The sequence below is a fragment of the Peromyscus californicus genome, unplaced genomic scaffold (genome assembly GCF_007827085.1).
Source record: "Peromyscus californicus insignis strain IS unplaced genomic scaffold, ASM782708v3 Scaffold_13__1_contigs__length_99412109, whole genome shotgun sequence".
In the NCBI taxonomy this organism is placed as follows: Eukaryota; Metazoa; Chordata; class Mammalia; order Rodentia; family Cricetidae; genus Peromyscus; species Peromyscus californicus.
The window spans coordinates 47,975,579-47,988,855 of NW_026294424.1; the positions used below are offsets into that span (position 1 = coordinate 47,975,579).

The 13,277-nt window shown below is 47.2% G+C and overlaps 1 protein-coding gene across 1 annotated transcript in view; it reads right to left on the reverse strand.

Annotated features, from left to right (window-relative positions):
- The window catches only part of Sel1l3 (SEL1L family member 3), a 112,054-nt gene that overhangs the window by 49,755 nt on the left and 49,022 nt on the right, over positions 1–13,277 (reverse strand). The window contains exons 10-11 of the mRNA XM_052734937.1: positions 2,249–2,460; positions 833–1,012 (exon numbers count right to left, since the gene is read on the reverse strand). Of these exons, the coding sequence (XP_052590897.1) occupies positions 833–1,012; positions 2,249–2,460 (392 nt within the window). The remainder of the gene's footprint in view (positions 1–832; positions 1,013–2,248; positions 2,461–13,277) is intronic.

Consider the following 13,277-nt stretch of genomic DNA (forward strand, 5'->3'; position numbering starts at 1 on the left):
TTCTGTAACCCGGAAACCGACCCGCCCACTGTCTCCTCTCACATCTGTGGATCCCTGCCATTAAGGAGGCTTTCCTGATGTTCTTACACAGACACCTTCAATGGCAGCCTTTTATCCTTACCCTCAAAAGAAGTCCGGAAGCACGCCATCAGTGAGTCTAATCTAACGCATTATGGTTTTTTTTTTTTTTTTTTTTGGCAGATGTGAGCCACTGATTCTTTGTCCAGTGAGTCAGCAAGATTGGGACGCCTGCAAGAAGCTGGGACTGGTGCTAAGTCCCCCTTGTCTTTAATCATCAGCCACCTGGCAGCAATGAGGAGGTAGGTCCATGTAAAGAAGACCTTTCGTAAGCATCCAGCACTGGGAACCTGGCTGGAGATAAAGCTGGCTTCTGTGTGTGGTGAACCCTGCTTGTTTATCACGTATAGAGAGGGGCGCTGGGAAATTAAAGCCTCTTCTCAATTTGATTCCTTCCCTCCTAACATCTCCAGACCTCACTATGTCACATGGACAAAATGATTATGTTTCTGGTATGTTTTCCCTTTTTTTCAAGACCCAAATCTGCCCCCGGAGCCAATCTCCCCCTCACACACCAGTCTGTCCACTCATGGACAGCTCACAGATGTGGGCTCATGCCTGCGGTCAGCCTGGGAACCTGCACAGGAGCAGGAAATGGGCACTGAAGACAAGGTAATAAAGCTCTGCTCTCCATCACACAGTGCACACCCTCGGAGAGCCAGCACAGAAACTAGATGCAGGTGCAGCTGCCAGCACACACTGCTCAGGACTGTGACAACCAGGCGGTAAGCGTCCCCACGCATCTCTGTCCTACCTGGTCTCCCTGCAGGGTGTGCTGGTCAAGGGGTGTCTTTGTAGCAATGTTGCTGTAGTAGGCATAGGACAGTTCCCAGTCCAGGGGATAGCTGTCAACACCCTGGTAGTGTTTGTACCCAAGATTCATCGACGACAACCTCTCACTGCCCTGGCCTCCAACCAGACTGTATAGCATGCCCTGTTAGGAAGAAATTGATAAGTGTTCACAAGACTGTAGATAAGGTAATAAAATCCCCTAAGGCTGAAAGGTCATTTGCCCTGCTCCCTCTCTATAATCTCAGCCATCCTAGAAAGGTTAATGTACCTAAACAAAAACAAAAACAAAAAAACAACATCAACAAAAAACATACAAAGACAAGCAATCACACAGAGAGATCAGAAATTAAAAGTCATTAGGGAACATGTAGTGTTTTCTTGTGATGGTGTTATCTGTCAACGTGCCTATGCTGGCAGGGACCCAGCATCATTTCTCAGGGAGTCTGGTAGGCTGTTTCCAATGAGGCCTGGAATTGGGAGGCTGGAGTAAAGCAGATGGTCCTCCCCAGGGAGGGGGAGCAGCATCCTACCCATTGAGAGCCCAGAGAGAGCCAAAGGCAGAGGAAGGAGGAATCCATCCCTTTCGCTTCCTGCCTGCCTGCTTGAGCTGGGGCCCTGCTCTTTCCCTGTCTAGGGGCTAGATTTTCTACTACCAGATCCCCTGGTCATCAAGGCCCTTCTGGCTTTGACTGGAACCCCACCAGCAGCTTTCCTGGCCTCTCACTTAACAGATGGCAGAGCAGGGAACTTCTCAGACTCCATAATTGCCTGAGCTGATTCTTCAGCATCAGTCTCTTCCTATATATATAAAATCCCATTGGTTCTGTTTTTCTGGAGAACCCTGACTAATACGCTTAGGAAAATGTGACTCTAAAATGTTAGGCACGTTGCATAATCAATCTGGATTCAAGACCCAAAGTAAAACTGTCTACTGCGGCATTTATTTTGATAGTAGAAGGGGTAGATGTGGCGACACTCTGCAGAGAGATCAGAAGGCTTTTCTGAGCTAAGAAGTAATGTGGGGTGACAGCATCCACGGGACCGACCTCAACATGAGGTCCTCAACGTGAGGGCCGTTGCATTTATCAGGGAAGTGGCCCCTGATTCTGAAGGATGGGATTCCAGCCGGCCCTGCTCAAACTGTCCCTGGGATGGTTTACCAACCATGAAAGCTATGTGCAGAAATTGAGAAGTGGCTTTTTGTCTTCCCTGAAAACAGGTTACCGTGTAGTTCCACAACCCAAGGACATTTTTTTCCCTGGGTATAAAGGTTTTTAGGGGACTCCAAGGAGCCGCAACACGCCCAGTGCCGGCAGGGGCATCTCTCTGCACACATAACCCAGGTGACAGATGCTCCTGACCCCATGAAATACGCCACCTGCAGCTGATCCCGGGGTCCATTTAATCCAGTTTCATAGAAGACAGTGAGGTAGTAGGATGCTTTATGGTATCCACAGCAGCTGGAATCCATCAGAAAGGGGATGACAGAGCTAATTTGGTGAAGGCCATCAACGCCGGAGAGTCTCTTTACAGCCTTCTCAAATATCCTCCCACCGATTTCTAATACGGAGTCATTTTGGTTCCATGGCACTGTAAATAACACAATTCGCAGCACACAGAATTAATTACCACAGGGCTGATGTGGCTGGAGAAGGAAGGAAAGCCAATTAAATACCTCTGTTATTGACAAGGTGGGTCCTGCAGTACCTTGAAATATACCACCCTCTGGGGAAGTAAATTAAACCCTTTGGGGGAAGCTATGGTGTCACTCCGTAAAAAGCTTTTCCTCTGGCACTAAATGACAGCCTAGTATCCTGGGGGAAAGAATGTGCCTCACAGAGCTGAGAGGGTGCCTCCAGAGAGTAATTCACTCAGTGTAATTCACCGCCCAATCAGGGCTGCTGAAACTTCCAGAGAGACTCTCTTCTGAGACGCGGAAGAAGAATGTGTTTTTATCCCAGAAATAGTTCCTTGGTACTGCTCCCAAAATCCAAGCAAGAGCATTTTATTTTGAGATGCTTCCTCATCATCTTTCGATCCCAGTTTTGCTTGTGGGTCTCTCGATATAATGAAAAGAATGAGTCAACTCTCAGGAAGGCTCACAAGCCGCCTCGCACAGGGTCAAGCATCCTATGCAAACAAGGCCATTGGATCCGCACAAGCTTAGATGGTTGGTGCTATTATTAGCCTCCTTCTTCACAGCAGGGGCTTAAAGCCTGAAGAAACAAAATAACTTGTCTACAGTTACAAAGGCTGGTGAAGGGCTGGGCCAACCCTTGAACCCTGCTAGACAGGTCACACAAGCCAGAGTTCACACTCACCCCCTGGTGGACAGGCAAGCAGTTGTATTCACCAGGGCCCTCCCAGCGGGGATGGGGCCTTGTCTGGTCTGCCTTCCTATGCCTGGTGCTTTCTTTCACGAAACCTCTCATAAGTCTATATGCTGATCAATGTCCAAGCTAAGTGAGCAAGTGCGATGACTCCAGGATGTGATTGTGAGAATCTTCTCAAGTCTGTCTTTGCCATCTATTTCTTTTATTTATTAATGCGGCCCAGGAATGCTTCTAGGACAGGCAACATACTATTGCCAAGCTACAGAAGGTCATACAGGATGGAAAGATGTTATTTACAGGAAACACAGGCCCTAAGTTACATGCAAACAATGTCAGCTTGAATGTTAAATTAAATGTCAGCCTTGACTAAAGTTTCACCTGCCTAAAAACTGCTATTTCCAACATCTTTTATTTTCTTCATTCTATTAAAAAAAAGTTATTAAAAAAAATGTTCAGAAGGCAAAGGATAAATCACTCTTCTTGGCACACCAGAAAGGGATGAGCAGAGAAATTTTGCCCAAAATGAGAGGTTTGGATTAGGTTTACTGAAGAGCAATTCCCTTGCACTGGTTCACTGTAAAAACATGGGTCAGGGAGGCTGGTAAGGTACTTGCCACAAAACATGAATACCTGAGTTTGATCCCATGAAGCCACATAAAAAGCAAGGTATAGAGGCATTTGCTTATAATTCCAGCGCTAGGTAGACAGGGCCAGGAGGTGGGAGGGCTTGCTGGTCAGCTAGCCAAGTGGAATGGGTGAGCCTCAGGCCAGTGAGAGGCCATCTCAACAAACACGGGGCATGATGTCTGAGCAACAATACATGGGGTGTCCACTGGTCTCCACACACAGGCATGCGCACAGCACATGTACATCTTCACATAGGGTGCATAAGTGTGTGTGCAGACAGACAGACAGACAGATACACACACACACACACACACACACACACACACACACACACACCCCAAGATCAGAAAGATCCAGCTGGCATTAGGGAAGCTAATAATTTGTTTACAAGTCGCTGGTGGTCCCTGTGGGCCCCCCAAAAGGCAGATGTGGTCTGCACCCAAAGACCCCTGAAAGGTGGCCAGCCTCCCAGCTCCAGCTGCATGTGCTTAGGCTCTCCAGACCCCACACTTCCAAGAGCCACAGTAGCTGAAAAAGCCATCCTGACGCAGGAACAGCCGCATGCCTTTTCCATATTCTCTGTTTGTTTATTTGCTTGCTTGCTTTACTCTAGGAAGACATAACTATTTGTTATGTAAGAAACATAACTATTTGTTTTTCTAAGACAAATCAAACAATGCAAATGGCTTTAAAGAAAACAGAAGCCTCCACTCCCCCACTCTGTCTTTAGTGAAGATAAAAGCTGTTAAAAAGCTTGGTACCTATGCTTGGAGACGTTTCCTTTACATGCACAGTAATTCATGTATGCATTTATTTACATACATATTTTTTTCTTTCCCCCAAGTGGCATATCATGCCACTATAGATTCTGACTTCATTTTCTATCTTTTAAATTTCTATTACATTTTACTTATTTTATTTGTGTGTGTGCATGTGGAGGTGCACACACGCCCCAGCATGAATGTGGAGGTCAGAGGACATTTGTGGGGGTCACCTCACTCCTTCTCTTCCACTCTGTGGGTCCCAGGGATCAAACTCAGGTCTTTGGGCTCAGTGATAAGCCCCACTAAGCCATCTCACCAGCCCAACTTTCTCTTTTAAATTAACTCTGTATTATTAATAGCTCTCTACGGCCGTCAGAAGTTCAATCTGTTTAACGCTCTAACAATGCAGAGGAAGAGTAGGGCAGGAGCTCTGTGGGTAAAGTGCATGTTGTGCAAGTCTGAGGACCTGAATCCAGATCCACACACACCCACATAAACAGCTACACGTTGTGGCATATGTCTGTAATCCAGCCTTAGGGCGAGACAGACAGAGACATCCCTGAAGCTCATTGGCCAGCTAGCATAACCTAATCCATAAACTTTAGGTTCAATGAGAGATCTGTCTCAAAAAGTAAAAGGTGGAAAAGTGATCAAGGAAAGACATCAGTGTTGACCTCAGACCTTCACACACATTTGCCTGCACGTGTCTACATCCTCCAAATAAATAAATAGATAAATAGAATGAATAAATGAATGAATGAATGAATGAATGGCGGTAATTGGGGTACCACTTCCAGGATTCTCCCTAGTTCCCCATAGCAAACTATTTGCATGTGACCAGTGTCCATCTTCCTGTGTACCTCCCCACCTGTGTGCTCTATCACGTGGGTCCCAACTGCAGCTTGTGGCCACGCGTGGCCAAGAACAGCTCTGAACTCAGCCTAACACAAAATCTAAACTTACTTGAAACATTACGAGACAACTGTTTGTGATTTTTTTTTTAAACTCAATCATGTGGTTCTAGAGCATGAATTTTGTAGGTGACAGCACCCACCCTGTTACATTGTGAATCATCTGGTCATGCCCTTGACTCTAAACGATCTCTAGATTCCTTGGAAACCATCTCTAGATACATTGGAAATGCTATGGAAATGGTTATTACAAAGAAGTGTAAGGACTAACAACAAGAAAAATATGTCCATACATGTTCACTACAGGTTAGTGTGTGTGTCTGTGTGTCTGTGTGTGTGGTGTTTGGTGCTGGGGATTGACTTGAGGACCCTCACACATACCAAGCATTGGAGACCACAGCTCCACCCTCAGCCGGATGCTCTAAATACCTTTGACCCACCTTTGGTTGTGTACAGACGCAGAGCCCACAGGAACAGAGGGCTGATCATCCTGCATTTTACGGCTGCACCAAGTTCTCTATTTTTAGACTCTTGGGTCACTTCTTGTGATTTTGCTATAACCAACATCACAGCGATGGGCAGCCTTGGACGCTTCTCTCTGTTTTCCTGCTGGGCTATGCCTGCACGATAACATCCTTTTCCACCAGGACTCTGGGAATCTCTTCTGTTGGGTTTTCCCTTTGCTCTGCTGAGGGGAGCACTCCACACTATGAGACCATTCCTTTGTTAAGAACCTTCTCCATGGATTCAGCGAGCACAGAGACACCGAAAACAGATCCGACTGCTACTTATTCGTAGATTGAGTTTTCAGCACTTGCTCCTTTCAGAAGCCCCCTTGCGCACATTCCCAGCAGAGTGGCGTCCGTGTTATCGTTAACGATTCATTCTGGCCTCTCCTCCCTGCCAAATTCCTAACTAAGATGACGGGTTTTGCTTGACTACACAGGGACGCTGGCTTTGTGGGCTCAGAGGAGGGAAAGACTCCAAAAGAAATGAAACTCTAAATGAAACACCTGCCTCCACTGACCCCTGGCACAGAACCCCAGAAATCAGCATCAGGATTGCCCAGGTAGCTGGGAACAAACCCAGAATCCTCCAGTCTATCCTGAGCCCAAAAAGCTCTGTAGACGGGAAGGGCTTGCTCATTTCTTTTTTTTTATATTAAAATTCTTAACTCCATCCCACAAAAAAAAAAATCACCAATTGATATTTTTTCTGCCCAAGAATCTAAACAATTTTCTGCACTACTGAATTTAATAAAAGTAATAATTCTAAGGTACAATTACTCATTTCACACTTTTGGTAAAGTTCGGGTTGTAACTATTATCTAAAAATCAAAGCCATGGTGTCTTTGTCGATATTAAAGTCAGTTTAATGAAACTGTTAATTTCACCCATCTGGTTTAGCATATGCATTTTTTTTCCCTAGCCAATCTGTAACTAAAAACATGTCTTGTTTGAGGAGATAAATGGTATAATGAAGAAACAAACAAACAGAACGGGAGAAATGACTATTTCTCCATTTTCTTTCTTTGTGTATCAGACACTAAGGAACAAAAGCCACAGCCTCCATCACTTAAGCCCCATTTTCCAGGCAGCACGGCTTATTTTACTCTTCACTCATATCAGAAGGTGTGTACTGATTGTTAGACGAGGCAAACGGTAGAATCTGCGAAGATAGCCACCCACTTAAGACCTGGGAGCTGGAGCCAGCTTCTGATTGAGAATTCAGAAGGAGAGAGGCACCCTCGCTCCCCGTGAGAGGGACGGAGACATCAATAGCAAAGTCATTTTTAGTGTCAGCCTTCCGAACAGCAAAGTGCACCCAAAGCAGAAGTTTGAAAGAGGAGAAAAGTACAGGAGGGAATATCACGCCACTGTTATAAGGAGCCTCTTCATCAAGTGTACTGACTTCAAAAACACTTGGTGAGTTCCTCGTCTGCATTCTGATCTGAGGTGCTGATGGGCTCCGAGAAGCCTCAAGAGCCGGCTGCAATGGCGCCCGAGTACAGCATGAGTGTCTTTTGGCACTGGGAACGCCCATTCTATCCAAGCTGTTCCTCTTTCTCCTACAACACAAATGCTCAGGAAATAGGTATTGCTCTGTACTGTTTAGGTGCAAATAATAAGAAAAAAAAAAACGTCTGGACATGTTCCCTACAGATGCAATTTTTTTCCTTGTTGCTTTTATTTCTGGGTAGTGTTGAAGACTGATTCAAGGGCCTCACTCACATCTACTAGACATCTACCTCAGATCTCCATCCATCCTGCTTTTCTAAATATTTACCTAAGGTTTAGAAACTTGGAGTTCCGTTCTTCCTTCCTCTCTCCTCCCCTCCCCTCCCTTCCCTTTCCCTCCCTTTCCTTCCCTTCCCTTTCCCCTTCCTTCCTCCTTCCTTCCTTCCTTCCTTCCTTCCTTCCTTCCTTCCTTCCTTCCTTCCTTCCTTCCTTCCTCGTCTTCCCCATCCCCCTCTCCTACCTCTCTCTTTTCAGGATTGTTATTTTTCGGGTGGGAAAACTGTAACCCATTCTTTGTTTTCTTCCTCCTCACCTCTGTATACGGGTATTTTAAAACCTAACAATAACTGCTTTCAAATCCTAATAATACAGGCGACGACTCTGTGACAGCCAGGCATAGCTCCTAAGGGAAGGGGTGCCCTGGGGTCACTGGTTCACGGAACTGCATGTCTACCACGTCCATGCTCTGCACTTCTTCAACCAAACAGTGGAACTGTTGGCCAAATTAAAATCAAAGTAGCATTCTGGTGCAGCCTCCTTCCCCTCGGCAGACGGTGCAGAGACATCTCATCTCTACATTGTGCTCCAAAGCCCGGGGCAAGAGGCCCTGCGGAAACCAGGCAGATGGTGTCAGCCCTGGGAGAGGAGCCCAGGCTTGGACCTGGCCTCATCCCAGAGCACCATTTATTGGCAGCTCCTAGACTTCCTCCAGGCACTGGCACCAGCAAATGTGGGCTTAGCAGTGCAGAAAGGTGGCCGAGAAGACAGCTCCGGCCTGGGGCAGATGTCCCCAGGGGCACACAGCCATCACACTAGCCTCACTCACTCATCCCTCCTGCCTTTATGGCACCTGGTCCTCACCTGGACCCCTGCCTACTTGACTGTGAGTCTTTGTGGTCTTCTTCACTGTCCCCAGCCCTCAAGCCTGGAGTCCAGGCCCCCAGTACCATTCCACCCAGCACCCTGCTGGTCCTGGTACCACAGCACTCTTCAACAGGCTTTTGATGTCAAACTACTCAGTTTTGACAAGGACGGTCTGACAGGAGAATAAAAGAACGAAATGGCCAGAACAACTCTTAAATAATGAAAACCACGTAGGCTATATTCTACTGTTGCAGCATCAGAAAAAAAAAAAAATCCAAATGCTAACTGGGCCATTTCCATGCCCCAGCAACTGCCATTTTCCTAGAGAAGTCAAGGCTCGGGGACGGCTTTCAGGCTGACCAATCCAAATGCCCTGCTGAAGTCCTGATCGGAGGATCTCGTACTGGATGATCATCTCGTATTGGATGCCACCCCAGCACCATGCACAGGGGGAACTGAGTGACAGAGAAGGGATAGGAGATTTCACAGACCAAGCAAGGCAATCAGGATGCAGAGCTCATCTCTGGAATGCCGGGGGGCGGGAAGGGTCTTGGGAGCATCTATACTCACTGCAGCTGGGTACCCCAGGAGTGCTGCCATCTTTAATTCAAAGGCTTGCAGGCTCTGTGAGGTGAAGAACAAGCCCTGTTATACATGAGAGTGAGGACCCCAGTGGGAACAGCTGAGTTTTACAGCATGTTAGCACATCAGCTGTCAACATTTAGCAAGCTTCCCCCACAGCACCCCCCGGCACTTGGCCTAGAGCTGTGTGTGGGCTGGTCCCGTTCCCAGTGTGGTTGCCCCAGGGCCTAGCACAGTGCCAGGAGGTACTCAATCTATGGATCCCAAACTGGCTTTGCAATGTATCTCAGGGACGGTTTTACATCTGGCCACCTGTCCATCCCACCCCTCGAGATCAGAGAAAGCAGCAAGGATGAGAGCCATATTTCCGAAATTCTTTGGTATGCACGGGACTGAGAAGATTCCAATCCCCTTTCATGGACTCCAGAGAGGGTCCATAGTTTCGGGGACCAGAGCAGTGTTTACAGAGGCAAGATGGCAGCTCCCAAGACAGAACAGGTTCATGATGAGAGAGAAATGAGAAAATGCAGAAGGTAAGAGAGGAACCATAGTGGACTCGGTCAGTACGGACTGGAGCTGTGTGACCTTGCCGGTGCAGGCCGCCATCTGGGTCTCTTAATGTGACACTGCCACAAAGGTTTGAGGGTGGCGAGGACCTGGGCACTGGGAGGCTCGTGGCTTCTCGAGACTTTTTGAGGTGAGGGTCTTCAAGAAGCACGGAAAGCTGCTTGTAGTACTGGACACCTGGAATCCCCAGGATGTGGGAAGTGGAGGCAGGAGGCCTTTCTGTGAGTTTGGGGATAACCTGGACTACATGCCAAGGCCCCGTTTCCCAAACAAACAAGCAGCCACTGGGAAGCCAGCTCAGTTGGCAAAGTGCTTGTTGTGCAACTGTGAGCACCTGGGTTTGATTTCCAGGACCCGTATTAGGAAGTCAGGCTTGGCAGTACACGCTTCTAATCCCAGGACTGCGGAGGCAGAGACAGAAAGGTCCCTGGGACTCACTGGCCAGTCAACCAGCCTACTGGGTGAGCCTTCAGGCCAGAGAGAGACTCTTCCATCAAACAAGGCGGATAGTGCCTGAGAGCAACCTCTGGCCTCACACACATTTATACACACATGCATGCATACTCCATACACACACATGCACAGACTCTCAGTGGACAAACACAAACACACACGCGCGCGCGTGCGCGCGCACACACACACACACACACACAAATAAAATAAAATAAAGTTAAGGGACTGCCTCTGTGTTTGAGGACTCAGTTACACGTCGGAAGCAGACGTGTAATATAGAAAGGCGGCAGTTGTGCAAGCATGCACGAGAGGAGGGGCTGTGGGCCTACAGAGATGGACAAAAGGCACGAGGAGGTGGACCAAATTGGGACATGAAGGCTGCTTATTAGGAAGGAAGGAGACATGTGAACCACATTCACTGACCAGCATGGGCACGGATGTGCTGGGCAGGACCATATGAAGGAAGCCTTTGTCACCAAGCGGTAGCATGCCCCCAGAAGCTCTGCTGGCATTGTGGAGAACCCAAAGCATAAACTGATCACTTGGATGTTCTGTTCCACCCTGCACGAGCCAGCACCTGAGGTCAAAAGGGCACACAGAAGATCCAACAGCCCTAAGTCAAGGCAGATTCCATTCAGACAAGACTGTCCCTCATGCCCACATGGTCATTTTCTGTCCATGAAGATCTTTCCCAGACACGGTGTCATGTTATAACAGCCTCACATTCTGGATTCTGATATGACCAGACTTTCCACAGTATGTAAAATTCTGCATAGAATTTATCACCCCCAACTACCATCAAACTAAGTGGAAAATAAGTGTTGGTTAGGATTGGAGAAATGTAATTCCTTGTGCACTATTAGTAGGAGTAGAAAATGGCAGCCATGGTGAGAACTGTAGAGGTTCCTCGAAAAACTAAACAGAACTGCCCCATGATCCAGAAATCCCACTGCTGGATGTACACCGCGAAGCACCGCGAGCAAACATGGCTGAAGAGAGACGTTTGCATTCCCATGTTCCACGCAGCATTTATCACAATAGAGCCGAGGTGGAAGGGATGAACGGATACGTCAGTGTGACCAGGACACACAATGGAAGACTGTTCATCTTTAAGAAGAGGAAGGAGATTTTGACACGTGCTATACCATGGGCAAAGACGTTATGTGAAGTGCAATAAGCCAACCACAAAATGAAAAAAGCTAGATGGTCCCATTTCTAGGGAACATTTGAAGTAGTGATACAGGAACAGAGAGTAGCATGGCAGTTTTCAGGGCCTTGGGGCAGGTAAATGGGAATTTTTAAAAACAAATGTATAAGCCGGGCGGTGGTGGCTCACGCCTTTAATCCCAGAACTTGGGAAGCGGTAGGCGGATCTCAGTGAGTTTGAGGCCAGCCTGGTCTACAGAGTGAGATCCAGGACAGCCAGGGCAACACAGAGAAACCCTGTCTTGAAAAAGCCAAAAACAAACAAACAAAACAACAACAACAACAAAACAAAACCAAAAAAAGAAAAACCCCAAATGTATAAATTTTAGTTTTTCAAGATATAGAGTGTTGTGATCTGATGCAGAGCGTGTAATTATTCCTAACCATGCTGAACTGTTCATTGAAAACCAGTCAAAATGGCAGTTTTTATATTAAGCGTATTAGCACAGCCCTCAAACAGTTAGGGTGTGAACAACAGCTGGCCTCACTAGGTGGGGACATGCAGACTGCTCTATGCTCATCTCATTCGCCAATAAAGTGGAAGCTTCCCCCGCCCCCTGCAAAGTACCCATGTCTCCTTTCAAGGGTTGGCTTCGAAGGGGAGCAGATGCGCCATCTGAAATCACACAGTGTGGGTGGGGGGAAGAATCACTCTCAAGTCTGAAATGTGCATATGCAGAGGCCCGGAAGCAGACTGTTGGCCATATACATGAGGAGATGCTTCCAAGGAGAAAGGATTCCTCATAAGGAATCAGAAGTTCCGTCGTTGTCTTGTCTCATCGTCTCTGTTTAAAAAAGGAAGCAGAGGGCTGGAGAGATGGCTCAGCAGTTAAGAGCACTGACTACTCTCCCAGGGGACCTGGGTTTGATTCCTAGCACCCACATGATGGCTTAGAGATGTTTGTAACTTCAGTTCCAGGGGATCCAATGCCCTCCTCTGGGCACCCAGGCATGCATGTGGTACACATACGTGTAGGCAAAACACACACACACACACACACACACACACACACACACACACACACACACACACACAAATAATAATAATAAAATAAAATAAAAAACCAGGAATATTAATCCCACAAATTAATTTCTCTGAGGAAATGAAGAAGCTGTTGTTTACTTTTTCTTCCAGCCCAACTTAACTCCTGTTTAAAACCCAGCCTTGCTGAGGATGTGACTCAGTGGCGGCCTTCTTGCCCAGCACACACAAGGCCCTGGGATCAATCCACAGTGTAAGGAAATAAAAACATCTTGTGTGAACATAACTTGGGCAGTCGAGATGGCTCAAGGGGTAAATGCTTGCCTGGCAAGTCCAGTGACCTGAGTTTGATCCCCAGAACCCACATAAAGGTGGGAGGAAGGACTCCTTTCACAAAATTGTTTCCTGACTTCCACATGTACACTGTGCCATGCACATCCACAAATACGCATCATGCACCACACACGGGGGAAAAACTATATAAAAAAGTCTTTCCTTATTCTTTGTTCTATTCTGGTTCATGGGGGCCATTCAGTCGATACCTGTTTAGTGAATAAAGGGGGCAAACAGTTGAGAATGAGTTAAGAACATACTCAACGAAAGCCTTTTGTTCCTCTTCCTGCCCTATGGCAAAAGTCTCAAGCGTTCAACATCTGCCGTTCAAGTCCATTTTCATAGCCTGTCTCAGATGTGGGAAGTGCAATGTGATGCACACATCTGCTGCTTTGCATTACTGTAAGTGAAATGCTCTGGGCATGGCACTTTTTTTTCAGGAGGAGTGGTTTGGTTTAAGGCACAGCTCTGGAAGTTCAAGGGAATGTGGCTGGCATCAGCTTGGCCCTGGGGACCATCTCACGGTGGGAGCTTGTGCAAGTGAGAGA